Here is a 21,175-nt window from a genome sequence, read left to right on the forward strand (position 1 = left end):
GGGACAAGACAATGCTTAGTTGCTTATAACCTGGTAAAACGCTTAATACTAAGCGCTATGAACAACACTTAATCGATTTTAACTGTTGTTCTGACTTCAAAAAACGAGCAAGGTATTAATAAAAGCAATAAAAGCTAACTTTTTAGTGGACATTCGTCCACTTATCCATAGGGCAAAACTAGTTTTCTTGACATTGGAAACATTCATATGTGGGATGTCGGCCCATGCGGCTTAATGCAGATAAACCTGCTCACCGTGATCTTGCGAAGGGACTTTTCTAACAGTTTTCATGGGGTAAAAGGAAAAGTAGCAGACCAATAATTTCCGGGAAAGTCATTAAGCACACTCTTAGGTACAGAAAAAGAAAATTAATTTGAAAAAATAGTAAAAAATGCCATCAATCTCCAACTCAAACGCTATGGCAAACGGCATAAAACATCTAAATTTGATTTAAAAAAACAAAAAGCAAAAAAAACTATTTAGTCTACATTCCTGTATACATCGAAGTACGTAGGACTTTTTAGAAATGTTGACTTTTGTGTAACTGGCATGGGTTTGAGTAAGAAAGCTCAGTTTTCGACCAAGGAAAAGCAATCTTTTATTAATAGAAACCATTTTAAAATTTTGCTTTTAAAAAAAATCGTACGTCTTTCTATAAACAATGTTGTTTGAAAGATATTGCAAAAAAAAATCGAAAAGTTTTGAAAAATTGTGTTTCGAGAAAAAAAAACGCATTTAAAGTATCAAGTGCACGTATGCTGCCATACCATTCTATTTCGAAAATCCACATTTTTTAACCTTTCAAGAATTTGCCACGCCTATAATTATTATATTGTGTTACTCTTGACTACTTAATGGATCATTTTGGCCAAACAAAAAAAAAGAAGCAAAACTGAATTTTTGAAAACTTTACAACGCGACCTTATCTCTCAACCAATTGTTCTTTGTATTTTCTCAAGGGGGAATGCAAAATATCATGAAAATTAATTGCGTCAGTTAGCATTATTTATTTAAAAGAAGAAAAAGAAAAAAAAGATTTCAAAATAATAAATTTTTTGCATGTTTGTTTGAAATGAATGGAAATCATTTTCATAACTTAAAATCATTAATCTTTTCAATTCATGGATAACCGAAAACTATTGTAGACAACGAAATTTTTGTTTTATTTTTTTTTTTTTGTCCTAGAAACCAGCTTGAAAAATGCATTGAAAATATTGTTTAAACCTAAGCCCGTATAGGACTATAAGTTAAAGTCTGGCTGAGAAAACATTTTTAAACACTCCTTTTAAAAAACGTACATAAATAACTTTAAAAAAAAAAAAAAGAAAAAAAAAACTTCAATTGATTTATTTAATAAAAGAAAAATTATGGCTGTATAATAATCTTAAGGTAATCCCACTGTGACAATTTTCACAGTTGCCGTTGACTTTACGCTTAGTATGAGCAGAAATGTCTCTATCGGCAATTGGATGAGACCGCTTTAATCCACCTGCGCTTAAATTGCATTGCGTTCATTTACTTACAGGATAAAGATGACGTTAAATAATCTTATATGAAGTTTGTCTTTGAAAAGAAAAACGTACGTATTTACTTAAAGACGACTTGAATTGAAGTCAAGTGTGGGTGACATTTTTTCTTTATATAAGCATCGTTAGAGTATCAAAACGAAGTACACATAGTTTGGCTGTCGTTGATAGATAACAACAACAACAACAACAACAACAACAACAACAACAACAACAGCAGCAGCAATTCTACTCGTCATCGTCATTGTCATCAACGTGAGCGTTTCTTACCTTACTGTCGCGCTATCGTCATCATCATTATCATGACTAAACCATTTAACTTGAAAGGTTTGCTTTTTTTTCTTCTACGTCATGAAAACAAAAAATCTTGCGCATAAATATCTACAGCTCGAACAAGTGTAAGAAAGAGCTCTTGACGGTTGACGGGAAATAAAATGAAATACCAGGCAAACACACATATTCGCATATATATAAATATGTATAATATATATATGTAATGGTTTACTAGAGTCATGCCATGCCAAGAAGATTTCCTCAGCTGATTGACACACCTACAAGACACCAATCCATCCACCTACACACTGATACTGTATTATTTTTGTATGTTTACGTTAAGCTACATTGCGAGTAAGTTAAGCTTAAATGACATCAAATAACTGTTACTCTTGCTTTCATAATATAATACCACTATACCAGGTAGATGTAATCATGAACCATATACATACATATGTGAATATTTCATATATATGTTTTAGTTGATGTTTTCGTAAAAGAAAAACGCATAAGACAAAACAACGCATAGTTTCCGGAATGCTAACGATGAGATAACTTCTCATAGCTTTACCATGACCTTTCAATTTTCTCAATATTGCATAGTTTCTCCACTAAGTTCCATTCAATTTACAGAAGGTGATGATGCGACAGAGTGAAAAAGAAACCCGCCTAAAAACAATTTCATTACTATTGTATCCTGTGCATCATTTAAAAAAAGAAGAAAAACAATATAGAACAACAACAACAACAACACCAAGTCACATCAATTTAATATAGATAATGGATTAGAAATTTTCTTCTCGATTTTTCTCACCCATCAATATGGAGAAGAATATGTTATATTATACCCTACACCATTTGGGTTAGAAGGGTGTATTAAGTTTGTGCGGACGTGTGCAACAGACAGAAAGACTTGAGATAGACCCATTTTTGTCTTGCCTGTCCTTAATTTGAAAAGTCGTTGTATGAACAATTCGGTAGGGTAGCTTAGGGTATATACACTACAGTGTTTTTACTTATTTTATTGCACGATTTTAAAATACACAGATCCATTAAACACCTTGCAAGATAAATGACTATCAATTTGTCCACTGATCAATTTCTTCGCCTATTAAAACAGAATGGGGGGGGTTAAAGAAAAAAAAAATTAACCTTCTTAGATAGTTAACCTCTAGACTGTTTGTTTTTTCTCATTTCGCAGTTTGCCTAAATCGCATTAGCACTTTGTCCATAAGAAATAAAAAGTTTACCTAAAAATAAAAGGAACTTGGTGTCTTCCGTTATAGGGTTTGTAATACATTCCTTAATAAGTTTGTAGGATAACATGTAGATGTCACCACCTTCTTCTAAAAAACAGAGAAAAAAATTTGAACTTCGTGTGTAGCGGCGCCATAGCAACCCCTTAAGTTGTAGAGGTTCGAAAGCTCGTGAAATTTTGACACATTTGGCTTGAAGAGTGCTACCATCTAAAAACGATAAGAGTTCGTCAACAGCTGTCCTACATCTGCGTGTCATTCTAAGAGCTTACCGAGTAATGTGTTCTATTCTTTACCTCGGAATATTCCATTCCATTGTCCTCAGAATGTTACGTACCCAATAATATGTTCTAGTACTAAAGTGTTTGATAGTGGTGGGTGTTAAAATTTCATAGTAAAATAACTAAAACCCTCTTTCAAATAAAACTCAATTCACTTTGACACACAAGGCTTCTGAGTATCGTAGTATTATTGTAGCCATACAAATCTTAAGATAAACCTTGACTACATATATATTATCATGTCAGTAATAAGGAACAAAAAAACAAAACAAACAAACAAACGAACGAATAAACAAACATATTAAGAATTTCAATATTATTTGGTGTTCATTGAAATACTGCATAATATGTAGTCAAATGAATGATCGATAATATATTGTTATTGGAGAAAAAAAAAAAGTAGGAACAGAATGGAAAATTTACACAATTCGCAAATTCCACAAAAACTATGAGAATTAAAAAAAATTAAAAAACACATAGCGCAGAAAAACTTTGCATATACCCTACAACAACAACTTGGGAGAGCTTAGGCCACGCTTAGAATTGTACGAATTAAATATTACTTGATCTAAAAATTGATTCAGTTGGAAATAAAAATAATTTTCATTAAAATTAATCTCAATAAACTTTTCACGAAACCTCTACAAACTAATCGGATTAGTATGCTTCTTCTTTGCCCCATTTTCTATTGTTTATTTTGTTCTTTCTTTTTTGTTTCGATAACAAAATAAATGAACTTATGCGCTACTACAACATATTGTTTTTATACATTTATAATATATGTCGCCGTCTAATTTTAGAGATTTTTGTTGTTTGTTTGTATGCTAATCGATTATCAAAAAGTAAAAGAAAACAAAAAATATAATCTATTTTTTTTTTCATTATATTTATAGTGTTTAAATTCAAATAATCAGCTTTAAAGCTTTAAAAAAACTTAAATCAATCGATCTTATTCCCTATACACACAAGTGGTAGAAATGGTTTATTAAGTTTGTGCAGATGAACTTGAGATGGACCCAACATTTATTATACCAATTTCTTAATTGATCTAAGCTTCTCAGTTCGTCTGCCCGTCTTATGGTTAAGCTAAAGGATACAATTTTGGAGAGATTTTAATGAAACTTGGTACACTGACGCATTCTGGCCCAACGGCAAACGCTATAGAAAATTATTCTAATTAGATAACTTTTCGAAAAACTTCCCATATAACGTCTTATTTTGAAAGCTATATTTTTTTAAATTTTTTTTTTGCAATATGATCAATTACTCAGAGGATGCATCCTATTCGTTCCAAACAGTAACTTTCAGAAGGAAATTAAGAAAAAGAGGTATGAATAACTATTTGCTCGTGTGGGGTATTAAACAGCGATCCGTGATCCACTTTTACTCTTTCTTACTCCTTTTTTGCTCATTTTGGGGGTGGATTGCTCCTGAATATTTCGGCCTTACCTACGATAATTAGAACAGAAAAAGATTGGAATTCTGCCTGAAATGCAAGCCAATCCAACTTGCGAATAAGATAAATTATTTATCTTGATTTCATAATTTTGTAACATTAAAATTCTTATGGAATCTGTACACTTACGAAGAGCATTGCATTCCTTTTATGCTACTATATGCCATCTCCAAAGTAACGGTAATTTTTTTATAACTATTTAGAAAACCCTTTCATTTCATTTAAAAATTTCAAACAACTTCTAAAGTGTCGTCACAGTGTTAACGAAACTTTTAACTTAAGATCTGCATTATAAGCAAAAAAAAAAAATAAATAAATAAATAAACACAAAAGCTATATTATGCTTTATTATAACTTCTTCAGTGATGATGTGTTGACTAGTGATTGTAATTCATACTGATTTTGCAACGTCTAAACACCGTAATAGATATTTATCTCAAGTCATGTATTGCGATACCTCTTTTTGAGGAAAATCCATTAGCAAAATCTAAAAATACAAAAATCTACACACATTTCAAGCCATTGTTTTATAAATAAACCTATACAGATATATACACATATAAGTGCACACAATGTAAGTGCACACAAATAATAATGACTTTATCTTAAGCAAAAAAGAAGAATTGGAAGCTTTTTGTTTTCCGTTGACAATGTTAATGTTGAACGGGTATTAATATCGATTTTGTTATAATTTATAAAAACCAACCATGGAATGACGTTTGACATACGACAAAATGCTAGTTTTAACAAAACTTACACACTCTTGCACGCGCTTATATTGTGATTGACTGTTTTTTTTTTTCTTTTTTTCTTTTTTCCTTAACAACCCAAAAAATATATAGTTATGACACAAAGAGCTCGTATAGCAAATAAGGCAAAAACTTTTTTTGCGCTTTAGAGCGAATTTTGGATACTCGCCGTTTAGGATGTAAATATAATAGCGTCGAGCATTTTAGTTTATAACGCTCTTCAAAAGATCTATTTTCAGGTTACTATGTAGTGCATGTTGTAATTCGCTGATGTATATTGTGATGAGGCGCACGATGTGTTTTGCAACGAAAATATTTAAAAACTTTAATTATTTGAAAAGTAAGTTTGTTTGTTTGCATACTTAGGTAATTAATTGTAAGTTTCTTTTGTCTTTCTTTTTCGGAATATGACCAATCAAGTAGGGTTCGCTTATACGTTTAACACAGTGAGGACCAAAACGAAATAGGGAAAGAGATAGAGATAAAGAGCGTAGTCGCAGCCCGATAAGTAAGTCTCTAGCCTATGAGCAGTAACTACAGTTACGGCCAAGAGTGATCCGAATCCGCAATGAGCTTTAAATCGTCAAACGTAGACTTACTAGTTGCGATTCTTATCTGTGCAGCTACGTGACAGCTGTTATGGTGGTACAGCTCACAGCTCGTGTTGGCGCATCAATGATGGATGTGCATTGCATGTTTGCAAGCATTATAATTTATAAAATTTTTTAGTCCTTGACGATTCTATCGATATCAAATTCTGGGTGGGTGCAAGTCCAATCAACCGAGTAATTATTGTAGCATACGGCCGAGTATTCTCTGCCGCATTGACAATTAACCCCGCGTACACTGAGACTAAGAGATCTCGTTGACGTGATTCTAATCTACTCGGCTACTTATGCTACTCATGTTGTATTACATGTAAGAAGTTCTCGCTTTGAATTTGAAAGTTTGTTAACTTGATCGAATGGCAAGAACTCAAATACCTGAAAGCAAAACATTTGACAGGCTATTGGAAAATGTTGCAAAAGAATATCGGCAATGTCGAGTAGAACCAGTCACCAATGATATGATGAAATGATCATACCACTCTTTGGCAGTTGTAGTAGTAGGTAAGTAAAGACAAATTGAAAGCCTGGCAGCGTAGCTGTTATTATGACTGCCGTTGTTCGTGTTGTTCCGTCGTTTTTGCTGTTGTTTGCATTTATGATTGCTTGGTGGCAAGTAAACATTTCGGTAATTGAAAGATCTTAAATAAATGATATGCATAAAAGAAAAAACATTTTTCTTTTTTTTTGTTTTTCAAGCTAACGATAACACTGACAACCAAAAGACCATAGAACGTATAGTGAACAATAAAAAAAAAAAAAATTCCAGTAAAGATAATCATCAATAGAATTAAGATTGTTATGCATGTGAGATGTGCAGATGTCTACATATGTATAAATATGAATAGAAATTTTAAACTTTATAATTAAAATTATATGAACGGAAGCCCGATAATTTTGATATAACACAAATTTTCCTGCGTGACAGATAACAAAATAATTATTATTAAGTGATTTAATAGCAATGATAATAATAACAACAATAGGTTAAACGGATATTGATTTAAAAAAGGCAAAAAAAAAAGCAAAAACTCATTCTTTATTATTATTTCATTAAAATCAACAGAAAATAAAGTAAATGAAAAATAAATAAAAAAAAAAATATGTTTTTATCAAGCAAAAGCAAATAATAGTAATTTATGGAAATACAAACATGCAGAGACACCGAATCATACCTACGTTAACGTATGCGGTCTTGCGGTATATATAAATTTTAGTTGAATATATAACTTACCAGTCAATGTTACATTGACATGCATTAAGCCAATATGAGTACCTATGCGAGCGGGTAATTTCTCACGCGAGAATGCTTTGTATGGTGCTATAATTGTTGTATTTGCAACATGCCATGCTGAACCAAGTCTTGTGACTGAAATAAAAGTAATGGAAAAAAATTCAAAGAGAGAAAAAAATATTTGGTAAGAAAAAAATAGCTGAGCTCGTTTTAAAGCGAATTTTGGATACCCCTCCACAAAGGCTCGCTTTGAACATAAGATAATTGCGTATATATTTGAAAGTGTGGAGATATACTTCGCTATAGTTCACATAAGGTACACCCAAAAAAATATTTAAATCATATGAAGTTATTTAAATAATTTTTCGAAATCTATGCACCAAAGTGTAAGTATAAGTTTTCAATCCAACAGACAAGGCGACAGGTGGACCAAAGATTGCTTATCGGTTAACTTTGAAACTTTTTCTAGAAAAAAAAAACACATAAAAAGAGAGATCCTTCTAGCATATAATAGCCAAGTGAATTGTAAAAAGTAACCTGCTTGCAAACACTTATAGCGATCATAAAAATATATGCACAAGCATGTACGAACTAAGTGAAAATATTAATGCATAATCCGACTTTATGCATTTTGTATATTTTTAGTAACTATCCTAATTTTAAGTTTGAAACCAATATTTACGGACACATTTACATGCAGTCAATCTTATATCCATAAATATTTCCTTTTGTACCTTTCAATAGCTGCTGCATACACAATATATTCGTACAATGCATGTATTTCATGTGCTACTCATGTTACTTTGCAATTCATAAGCACAGAAATTTTCATTTCTGCTTTTGTTTTCGCATACACACACACACACACATACAATGTTACACATTGAAAAGCAAATGCGGAATAGTAAAATGCATATAACGAAAATTATTACTCATACTCACTTAATATGACTAGTCCCACAAAAAGACTTAGTGTGACGGTCGAGAATGTTGTGAATTTCTGCAATAAATGTAAAATGAAAAAAAAATAAATAAATATATAAAAAAATTACAACATATTTAACAAATTACTTTTCATTAAAAGTATTTGCATATAGAATGTTGTTTGAAAAACATATTTATATAAAACTTAATTTGCATTAAGAAAAATGAAACAAAAAAATTATCATTTAATTCTATAACAAATCTGAAACGAAATTATATTGCCCTTACGTTCAACCATCTGCGAGTACTCTAACATTGCCAAGGCCGAACAGCCTGAAGTACATTTCAAATATTCCCAATGATTCAGAAGATCTTTCCCATATAAATGTTTAAGAATAGCGTTAATCATACCATTTTCAACTTGATCTTGAAAGATTTTTTTTATTAAAGAACAAATTTTAATACTATGTTGGAAGTTTAATCGCAAATTATCAAAGCAAGTATTCTCAAAGTACACTTTTGTCATTTATGCACAACCGGAAAGAAACGATTGGTCATAAATAATAATTAAACTAAAACTAGGACTTGTCTTGAAATTTCTAATTGCAACTTCGAACACATTCAGTATTCGGAAGATATTCCGACATTTTTCCTACTGTCACACAAGACGAAGTTATTACCAGTAAAACCAGTGAAATGTACTGACTAAGAAGAAATGAACATTTAATGATAAGCGGAACAGAGTAATGTGAAACGAATAAATATATGATCCAAAAATAAAGAAATCAGAAGAACTGAAACTTCTTCTCTGAAGTCTTGCAAGGTAGGCAAGCAAAGATTGCAAAGTTCGCAAAGAAGCGGACCCAGCGGACAAACCTTTGTCCACGCTACTATAGCTTTCGTGTATTAACGGACCATTTAAAGGACAACGGAACGTAATATCGAAAAGATAATAAGCATCAATGCTTTTTGAAGGAGTTTAAGTGAATAAATACAACTAAACACCAGGAAGAGAAACGCAGAGAACCGATTGCTAGAAAAAACGGCTCTTGTGGTCTAGATAATGTTATTTTCGGTCTTGCTACTTTTTGCTTTATCGTTGTTGTAGTTAGGAGTTGTTGTGCTTTTAATTATAGTTTTTGTAGCGCGTGTTGTCACTATTATAATTGTTGACGGTGATCATTCCTGTTGTTTCTGACATTTTTGCTGAAATCTCGAAAGGTGTACTTGAACTGCTTGTAAGCAAACAGCGCGCTTTTGTTTAGTACACGTACGTAGTAAAGTTCTTTTCGTTAATGACGTGGTCATGTTGTGTTATCTTCAAAGCTATTATTGCAAACATCATTTAACATAAACGTTAACTACACAATAACGGCAATAGATTGTTTCCAAGCTGTTCAGGAGATGAAATTGGTATTTTTTGAAAGCTTGAATCTGGCATCAGGGTATGTAAGACGTTTCGATTCTGTTTTCTCTCTATATATAATTTTACATAATTGCATAACGTTGACTTTTCATTTACGTGAAAAGGCGGAGTGCTGTCATCGCCGATAAGATGTGATGATAATGATGAGTTACGTCTACGTTTAGATGCACTGAGTCCGAAGTAAACAGTAAACATTTTTTCTATTTTATTAGGTTTATTTAGTTCAGCGTGCCACCTGGCTATTTTAAAATTATAAGATACAATACATAGCACAATTATTTTGATGCCGTATTATCCTTTTCGTATAATCATTGAATTTATAATACCTCAATATTTTTAGTTATATAGAATTTCAGTTTTAAGTATCAAAAGATTTTAAACTAAAAGACCTATCTATCATTTTAGTTTAATTCACAATTTAATTTGATTATCATATCAGTGTATGATTGTTTGCTTGACCTTTGCTTTAGATTTAATTTGATATAATGTTAATGGAAACAATATTCGTAGAAATCTTATCATGAATGCCGCATCCATAGCACCCGTAGCAGTTTTGTGAAATTAATGAAATTAATAAAATTTGAAATAACTTAATTAACAATTATCCAATTTTAATGGATTATAAATGACACAATTTCTGGATGCCGTAATATATTGAATATAAATTGAAAATCATATTAAATTAAATTGTTACTAATTTTAATAACAAAAATTCTCATAAACAAAATTATATGTTTAAGAATATATAATTTTGGCATTTAATGTTAGAGCAACTGTCATTTGGTGTGCGTACACCAGTCAGTAGACACATGTGCATATAAATATAAATATTTGCACACATAGATATACATATATCTATATATATATATATATATATATATTTGCATATATATATGCACATGTTTATGTATATACATGCAGCACAACCACACACTATAATTTTTCCATCATACACTGACATACAGGTATAATCAAAGCAAAGCAAATCACATCAGACATTTTCAACATAACATAGAAATATGTATAACAAATTACAGTAAATGTGCACACGATTTAAATAAAAAAAAATAAATATATAAAAAAAAAAAGTCAACATTTCAATACATGAGAACATACAAGCACACATACGCGCACACACACACACACACCTACACACACACACATATGTGTATATATACGCATTTAATATATATACATATATTTATATATTGACATACGTACAAATGTATATAACTTTATAAATGTACTAATAATAATGATTGTTGTACCAAATATGCAAAAATGATTAGAAAATTTACATTAATTGAATAGAACAGATAGAGCATAAAATGTTGTGAACAGAATGGCCGGACGGGTAAAACGAGTGAAGCAAGTAAAGCATTTCTATTATAGTGAATTCGAATATGTTTTGACAAAATAATGGTAATTGAAAATCGGAATTTGTGCATTTTCAAATGGAAAATATTGTATATCTAATGTTGTACAAAAATAATAATAATAATAATAATAATAATAATAATAATAATAATAACAACAACAACAGCAACAATACCAAAAAAAAAAAAAAACAACAACGATACAAAAGACCATATACTATACTTACATATATTTTCAGATAATTAAGTACATGGTTTTTTGGAAAACTACAACGACAAGCAATAGCTTTATATTAGATAGGCATTACAAATAAAATAACTTCTCACAGATACAAATAACATATATATATATATATATATATATATATATATATACGCATAAATATGCCTCCCATATGCCTTATAACGTACATGCTTCAACATACATGCATCGAAATTATTTTATAAAATTAAGTTACTTCACTAAAATGAAACTAAAAGCCTAAAAAAAATGACTTTATTTAGGTTATGACAACTGCACCACGCACTTGTCTCTTGTACCCACTAGAGGGCGGCATTAGGTTTGCTACGTTTGCGTAGAAATGACTCTGACAGTTTTAAGAGAAAACGTCCAGATACACATTAACAGATAGAGAAAATTCAATTAATCCTTAGTTTGCTTGTCGATCGATCTGTCAAATTTAAAAAAAATCACTTGTACCGACCCAATACTTTATTGAAATTTTAAATTTGAATTTAAATTCTTTGCTTTATACCCTACACTATATGACAAGTTTGTACATATGTACACCTTACCTAGAGGAATTTGAGATAGACCCACTTTTCATTGCACCGATCGATTCACAACTATTTTCTGAATCTATTTGAACCTATCAGTCGTTCTGTCTGTTGTCCGTATGTCAATCTTATATTGTTGTGCTCAACCAATAGGGCGCAACTTTTGAGATATTTTGTTGAATCTTTATATACCGACGTGTTCTGATCCAAACACAAACGCTATTAAAAATCATTTGAATCGATTACAAACCGTACAATGACTTTTCAAAATAAGGAGTAACTGTATTGAGTCAAATGATGTTGGGGATTTAACGGCGGTCTTGGCCCGCTATAATGCTTTTACTTGGTCATTTTTCTCAGACTAAATTCTAGATGAACCAAATATGGGTCTTGTGGTAGCTGTTTATAGAAACCTGCGACGGATTGTTTCATATTACATGGTGTTAAGAGAAATTTTCTGTGGAGTAGTAAATAAATAAAATGACATGAGTTAAGTCTTCCACAAGATCTATTAAAACGCAAGGCGATCACTAAACTTTTTACATTCTCAAGTATATAAAAGCATGTATGTGTTCTCGTACTGTCTATTACATATTGAAGGTATAAGGATGAGGATGTTGTTTTTTGTAAAATTTTCTAGAAGCCAGTCAAATTCTCCTTATGAATTCCTCTTAGAGTTCAGAGACACTCTTTGATTTGATAAATGCCCTTTTATGAAGCAACGATGGGCGTATGTGCATGTATATCTACGGTCAAATTGAGTCACTGGTTTGCCATTAGTTTCTTCAATTTCTCTTTGTTTATATCTCTTGCTTGCTACTAATTAATTTTACTCGCACACATTTGTAGTCCCATGTATTACAGCAAACCATAGAATTGCGATTGATATGCTTTTGATTTAATGTAAGTAAATTTGTATGTAAAAAAGTTATCGATTGCTTACCTGTTTTCTTACACCTGGAAAAATAACTAAGAATGCAACATAAAATGTTGCAAACATAACCGAAACTGCTACGATAGATACGTCCCCTGTAACGGGAGTACGATTCGAAAACGAATATAGCGTAGGTCCGCCATCGTCTCGAAACGCATCGAACCAACCCTTCATGCTTTAAGGTGATAAGTAGGAATCGTTAAGCCCTCTATAATGTGCTTTAAATAAAATAAAATCAAAAAAAAAAAAAAAAAAAAATTTAATGAAGAAATTATGAATATTGCATAAATTACGAAACGCATAAATACTTAAAAATTTAAATTCATTTAAAAAATTTTCATAATCAAATTTAATTAGCATATTTGTTTTTTTTTTTTTTTTTTTTTTTTTTTTTTTTTTTTTTATAAAAATTATATATAGTGAAACGTCGGCAGAAAAATTCAATTAATTGATAAATATCGTATGAAATTTTTTAAAATTTTTTTTTCGTATACCATTAACTGCAAAATATTATACACTTTTTCCATTGTGCATTATTATATTAATAGATTTGTTAAATATTCATGACAGTAAATATAGCCAGCCGTGCAAGCATTATGCTTGAAAAAGAAAAAAAAATAAACGATGGAAAAAAAGTCCACATACATATATATGTTTATTATCAACAATTAAGAACGCGAAGGTGGGAGATTATTTTTAAATTAAAAAGCGTGCCCCCATAACAAGCCAAACCACTACAGTTTAAAAGGTTGTGTGAAAAGAAAAAACAAAATATCGTCGCATTTAAAAAGTTGTTTCATTTAACCAAATATATAAATTATTGTAAATTTTATAACTATCGATTAAGATGTAAAGAAACTAAATGAAAAGCATGCAAATCCTTAGAGTACACAGGACATTATTAAGCATAAGCAGGCATCGGTTTCAGATCCATTTACTTCTTGAGGAATGTAATTGTCATAGGCTTAGCCATGACATGTGTTGTGCGTCAATAGAAAATGTTCGCTCAGCAGTATTTATAGTAGACGTCAGTCTAAGATAAAAGGCATTACTAACCGCTTAGTCTAACTTAACGCATATTAAAAAAATTTCATGTCATTTTATTGCATGAGGGCAACTGTAACCATTACGATAATCTCGTACAAATTAAAAACAAATCAGAAAATTGTTTTCCCCTCGGGATCAACTTTACCTCGATGCCTTAGAAAAAGCAAAAGTTCTCTGCTAATTGCAGTCGTGTAACTCAACCAATCGCAGCTGGTAACAATCTGCTTCAAATATTCAAGCATTAGGTGCCGAAGCTTATTCTCATGCCCAGCGTGAACAACTGTCCACAATGATGTGTTGATTACGTGGATGATGTCCACAGCAAGGGATCACATAATATGATTCCCAAATTATTTAAATTTATTGCTTCGTTCGCTACGCCGCTATGGCAAAGAAATAAGAAAGAGTGTCTACACAAAAGAAATCTTCGACCATTCATATTGTTGCTTGTGGTAGGTTTACTTTATCCTTATTAATACAAATCATAGATCATTTTATTGAGGAAATTTAATATTTACTGGAAAGAATACTTTACATATTAGGGATGTTAGGTACAAAGCCGGAGTTTGCCGTAGATAGCTCTAACAGCAGCTTTAAAGGGCACGATCGTTGAGGTTGTGTTTTTTTACAGCTTGAACATCTGGCAATAATAAGCAGTCGAACTGGAAACCCATATCGCAACGCAAAAATATTTTCCCCAACAACGGAAACATCGAATCTTACACCGAATAAAGAGCATTAGCTCTAGAGCAAAACAAAAGAAAGTTCCTTTTGCATCATATCCTAACTGAGAATGAAAAGCTTATCTATTTTGGGAATCGCAAGCGTAATAATTCACAGATGAGTAGATCCATGCGTACCATTCACAAGACTAAATTGCTCTGGCAGGAAGACGGTATCCCCTGCTTGATGAGAAGAACTTCATTTGTCATTCGTTGTTAAAGTTGCTACCAATAAAATTTGATCGATTTCAACTGGTCGCTCTTCAAAAAAAAAAAAAAAACAACCCGAAGATCAAAAACAGCAACATAAGGTAATTTCCTACTTTACACTCAACTATGAAGTGTTAGACTATGCGCTTTACTGACCAAACACAGGTTGTCGTTCTTGTCGCTTACCTTGATCGACAGGACGCGCACTTTCTGACCAGCGCTTCATTACGAAAATAGCTCGATAAGTGACTTATCTCAGAAGAGGAAGCAGCGATATGAGACAATGGAGGAAACAAGGCTTCATTTCTACATTCCAGAGTTAAATTGCCGGCCAGCCGGGTGAACAGCAACCGGCGGAAGCCGTCCAAAGCCACAAAAAAAGCCACAATCTCACTAAAGCAACTGTAAACTAACTGTCGGAATATCACGAAATTTGAACGTATGTCGTTTGACGGATGGACTTGTTCATTGTATGTAGGTCATGTAGGAGATTTACTGAGTTATGTCTTATAAATCACGCGAGATTGAAAGTCAATACATCTTTCATGCATTTAACCTTTCCCTGAATGTTGGATGTGTTTGCAAATATTCAGCAAGTAGCGAAAATTATGTTACAAGTTATGTTCTATAGTTTGTTCTGTTTTATATATATGATATTATATATTGTGGTATAAAGAGTTGGCGCAAAGCGAATATTATTTCCTTACTTTCTTTCTGGATATAAAACAGTTCTGTCATTTTGCAATTCACATAATTTTTTATTCCCTTTATTTCGTTTTCAATCCACAAAGTGTACATGAGTGTATTCCAAAGCGATATATCTGATCGTTTATTGGAAATTATGAAGCAGCTCATAATCTTCTATCATCGTCGGATTTTCGGAATACAGAAAATTCTGGCAAAAATCTGTGCGAATAAACTTCAGCTATTGAGGTATTTAACATTGAATGGTTTCAAGGCGTGCGTTTTTACTTTTTAAAGTTATCTGAGAGATTTGAATGCAAGCGCGTATTCACGAATCCATTCGATTTTTGAGACTTAAAATAGTGCAATAATGAGATAATAGTCCCCGTTAAACTTTCGTGTCCACTACTGAGCTAACAAAATACAATCATTTATATAGAACGAAGATATTATAAGATTTTTCAGTTTTTCTCCGCATATGTATTATGACAAAGTTAATACACACTCCGATGGTAAGTATAAAAAAGTGGTGGAGCTGTTATTTTTATTTATTTTTTTTTTTTCGTCTTTTTAACGCACATGAGTAAGCATCTACGGTTATTTGTTATCATTATTTAAAGTAAAACAAAATAGCACTTCAACCGGATTTTGTTGTAATTGTTCTTTTGTTTTTCAGTTTTTGTTATGTTTGCGTGCTGCTGGTGGTGATTTCTACAAAGGCCAAAAAACAACAAAACGGACGAATACAACGAAATATCAAATAGTGTTTTTGTTTTTTTTTTTTTTTTTCAACATAATGAAGTGCATGTATAAAAAAAAAAAAAAAATGAAAACCTCTCTCGCGGTCTATGTTTTGTTGGCATGTTTTTTTTTTTCTTTCAACTTAATGCAAAAAAAAAAAGCATGCCATGCTGGTAATAGCTTTTGCTCCCTTATCAAAAAGAAAAGAAAAAAATATATATATTCTAAAAAATATGGAGAATAATTATAAAAGACAAAATGGAATACACCACCTGCTAGTGCAAACATACAACGTAAAGAATGTGATGAACATGCAATAAATATATGAGGTAATAAAATAATGCCATGATATTGATCCACTTTGATTATTATTATTATTATTTTTTTTTTTTTTTTTAATACCACAATCCCCATATGACCACCTAACACACTGACGGACACCAGAAATTTTAATGATAGTCAATTTATTTTAAAATTAATTGTGTATTATCCGAAATCTGATGACAAAACATTTCGCCAAAGTATTCATAATATGATTGCATACATGGAATGAGTGCGATAAGATCCACGAGGGTATATATCAAATTTTTCAAATAATATATTCCATATATATCCGCATGAGTAGACGAGTACGGCGAGGAATCACGACTAAGAACTCATAAGTCGCGAGTTCAAATCCCAAGTGTGCGATAGAGTTTTCGATAGAAGCGATCATATGATCTACGTTATCCGGGAGTCTTTATATGCATATTTTGTAAATTTATTTACAAAATATATAGCCAATGAATAAATAAATATTTAATATATATTAACGTTAGATAAATGTAAATAGAAACTAATTAATTGCCTTCAAGATTGAAACATTATAACATTTACGTCATTTTGCATCACAATGAAAACGAATGCATTAGAGCACTTATGTCCGTTAATGTGTTCACCATCTACCAATCTAAACGCGTCCAATTATTTTCCTATCGAAAATCTCTATCGATTGTATTGCTCTTCATCTATATCTGCTTAGAATACAACAAAGGGTAACAAATTGTCAGGTCGGTCTTTACGTAACAGTTTCGGTTCAAGTTTTTATTTTATTTATTTAATTGCTTTGTATAAAATATTTTTCAATATTGTTTTCTGTGCAAAAATTCTTATTGTTCTTCTTATTATAGTGCGGCATTACTGCATTAATGTTTTTTTCTGTAAATATAAATATTTTTTATATTCATTTTTTATATCATTATTTTTTATTATTATTGTATAGTGTTTACATTATTTCTTTTTCATTAACGTTAGATTCTCTTTTATACTACGTTCGATTGGTTAAATTTAATAAGCGGATGTTGAACGGACTTTGAATTTTCTTCTTTTTTTTTTTTTGGTGTTTTTTCTGCCGCTCTTAGTTTGTGGGAAAAACTAGTTATAAATTATTGATGCTTTTGTAGTTTGCGTTTTTTTTTGTTTTTTTGCTCTTACTTTCCTCCTGCATCATAATCGCGACTCTATAGAATTTTACAAAATTTTTTGTGAAAGTCTAAATAGCGAAAAAAAATGGGTTAATGATTATAAGATTTTTTTTTTTATTATTTTTTGTTGTGCTTCTGCTGTTTCGAATTTTCTTCTCCTTCACTTCTTTAGTAGAATTCTCATAATTGTGAATGAATGAGGTTTTCGAGAAGTTTTTTAATTAATCAAAGTACGTGATTATGCAAAGCAAAATAAAAGAAGAAAAAAATGAAAAGAACAACAACAACTTCGCGTTCAATCAGGTATACGAAAAAGAAGAAAAAATCTACAAAAAAAAAAAAAAAAAATAAAGAATTTATCTTAAAAAATTTTTTACTACAAAATTGAACTAAGAAAGATAATAAAGTAGATAGAAAAGCTTCATTTACCTTGAAGCGAATATCAAATATTCGATATTAAATATAAAGATAGCAAAAGTTTTGAAAAAAGTCGTTGACATTTTGCAAAATGTGTCAGCATAATCCATCTGCCTCGTGGAGTTGCCGTAGTCGTAAAATTGAAAATAACAAGCAGATAATGTGGACATTCCTTGAGTGGCTAAGAATCCAAGGTTAAAAAGTGATTCTGATCCCTACGCGGTAAAGTAGAGACTGAAACAATTTCACACGCACACACATGCAAGAAAACACCGACATTTTTTTCATATTTAGGCTATAGCCTTGATTTGCATGACGATATTTCCGAACACTTTTACCAGAGTATTCGTTAGAATCATTTGCATATTCGTCCCGAGAATGGTGCCGAACATCCTACTGAAACAAAGTTAAATGACCAAACGGTTAAACTTTGCGTTTATAGATCATTTTACGTTTATTCATTTTTTATACCCGTTAACGGAGGAAGCGGTAATTTTGCTTGCAGCATGCAGAAGAATGCCTTAGAGATTCCATTAAGTACATACATTTTTGATTAATATCAAATACTGAATCGATTTAAGTTTGTCCCTCCGTCCGTCGATGTTAAATCGGCTTCAAATTTGGTAGAAAGAATGGAAATTTCTGCACATAGGTTAGTACTGAAAATGGAGTAAATCGATCGAAGAGCATACCCACTAAGCAACGTAGAATGACAACGGTTTTGCTTTCTGGGGTTTTGCTGAACTACAACATAAACACACGATAAATATTACCGTACTTATTCTGTAGAAAAATCCCCGACCAGGCGTTGTGACTATTATAAAATGTGAATGTGTGTTTATTTTTTTTAGGCTAAAGTTGACGGGCGCATATAAACGATTCGGTCATAGCCGATTACAATTTTCTTGCTTGCTATACTTTCTAAAGGCGTTTGCGTAACAGAAATAATACAATTTGCCAAAATTGATGTTTATTTATGTTTTTCGTTATAACTATAATTATGACACACGCTTTTTATAAACACTAGTTTTACTCGATAAACCGGTACCGTAAGAATATTTATTACATTTATTGTAAGTATAAGATATTTCATTTATTTTGCACACAAGAATTTCTCGACCAAACTTGCGACCAGATGAATTTTACTAACCCTTTTTAGGGGAAAAGTCTACTATTTCGATTGTTGTTATTGTGATTATTAATATTAATATTACAATTCATTTTTGACTAAGGAAGTAAATAACGAGGGATAAACTAGGACAAGTACCAGGATCGGTTCTGTTTTTTAACAAGTAAAAACACTACAATACGTTACGGCATACCATTAAATACCCTACGCCACGCACCAGTTATTCATATAAGCATTTTTCACAATAAGGCATCACATCGGAAATAGTCGAAAAAGTGGTCCGATCCCAATCGTTTTCAATAGCGTTCACCCCAGAGCTAAAACATATCAGTTTATCAAATTTCATCAAAATATCTCAAAAATTGCGGCCTGAAGATTGAATGGAAGAAAATAGGACGGAGGGACGGATGAACGCGCAAGCTTAGATCGTTTCAGAAACTGATTTTGCGTCGATCGATATAATAAAAGTTGGATCTCTCTCGAGTTCTTCTGGATGTTGCATGCATCCGCTCAAACTTAATATATCCTTGTACCCCAAGTGGTGTAGCGGATAAAAACTACATTTGTGACAAATATTTCCGTAGAATTAAAGTTAATATATTCTACAAATATTGTCATTAATAATAATTTTTATTTGTATATGCACCCATACAACCGTGGGAATAAAGTAGAAATAAAGTCGAATTCAAGATTAATTTTATCTTTGTCAATAAATAATTCACATGCAGTAAATAAACGAACGGAGTAGTGTGAAAAAAAAGAAATGAAATAAAATAAAATTAAATCACGCCCGCATATAAATGCAAGAAATTATGCAAATACAAGTATATCAAGCATATCGGCGTACAAATACAAGAATTATTATACGTAAGCATTATAATCGCGAGAAAAATTAAGTTTAGCGAAAATTTAAGGTATTCATGAATATTTCAACTCGAAACTTTTGAGTAACTCAGAAACTAGTTCAATATGAAGCTTGCTGAAGTTTGTGCGGATATATGCAACGAACTTTTGTTATACTGATCTATGCTTGTCTGTCCGCCTGTTTGTCCGTCCATCTCAAATATTTTAATGAAATTTAGTACACCGATATATTTTAGCCCAATACAGAAGACTGATGAAAATGGTTCGGATCGGAGCATTTTTTCGATCACTCGCTACACAAAAGCTTATTGTGAAAAGTGGTTATAAAAACAACTATATTAGCAGAAGTGGTGTAGGGTATTCACTGGTGGTCTGCTTTTCACTATAATGTTTTCGCTTTTTTTAGACCAATGACATAAATTCTTAGATTTAAAAAGAAAAAAAATTGAGCACTAGCACCATAGGCTATTGGCTCTACTTTAGGCGCTATAAGTTCGATATTGAGCCTAATGGTTTTAATAATGTAATATATTAAATTGATATTGAGTTCTGTAACTAATTTCAGGATGTCAATAGGGTTAGTTATTCCGAAGGCGATTTTTCCAAAAAAGGAACAATTTGAGCAGACGCAAGAAAGTGCTTTATTTTAGCAAGTTGTCTTCGATTGCAGACTGACGAAGAACATTTCTAAAATATCCAAAGCGAATTCTCGTAAATGTTTTGATCTTGATGTTCTCAATGTTATTCGGATATAATGGAAGAACTAGGTGAGCATTAATAGAGGATTAATGATGATAAGTGCATTGTAGACCCACTTCTAAAAAATTCTTTTTAACTTTCCGTTCAATGCATCCTTGAAGGTTCAACTTGTCCTTGGCATCATCCATAATTAGATGTATGGAAGCAACCAATTTCCCCGCACGATTAGTTTGCTCATTCAATCAAAATACTTTAACTTTGTTTGCCCAAATATATCCCGATTCCCGATGAGTAGTTTCTTAATTTCATCGGCTGCGAGCGGAAGTATAACTGCAAAACAAATCTGACAGATAATATTTACAAGGTTTTGTTTTTGGGATGC

The 21,175-nt window shown here is 31.5% G+C and overlaps 1 protein-coding gene across 4 annotated transcripts in view; it reads right to left on the minus strand.

The window, feature by feature from the left end:
* Positions 1-21,175, minus strand: part of LOC119632796 (dual oxidase maturation factor 1) — a 55,669-nt gene that overhangs the window by 15,668 nt on the left and 18,826 nt on the right. For 3 of the 4 annotated variants that reach the window (XM_038025906.1, XM_038025903.1, XM_038025904.1), the window contains 3 exons: positions 12,827-13,035; positions 8,323-8,380; positions 7,381-7,515 (listed from right to left, as the gene is read on the minus strand). In XM_038025906.1, the coding sequence (XP_037881834.1) occupies positions 7,381-7,515; positions 8,323-8,380; positions 12,827-12,991 (358 nt within the window). In that variant the 5' untranslated portion in view covers positions 12,992-13,035. Of the gene's footprint in view, positions 1-7,380; positions 7,516-8,322; positions 8,381-12,826; positions 13,036-18,113; positions 18,130-21,175 lie in introns of those variants that run through there. The other variant, XM_038025907.1, reaches the window with a different exon arrangement.

The sequence above is a fragment of the Glossina fuscipes genome, unplaced genomic scaffold (genome assembly GCF_014805625.2).
Source record: "Glossina fuscipes isolate IAEA_lab_2018 unplaced genomic scaffold, Yale_Gfus_2 2, whole genome shotgun sequence".
NCBI lineage: Eukaryota > Metazoa > Arthropoda > Insecta > Diptera > Glossinidae > Glossina > Glossina fuscipes.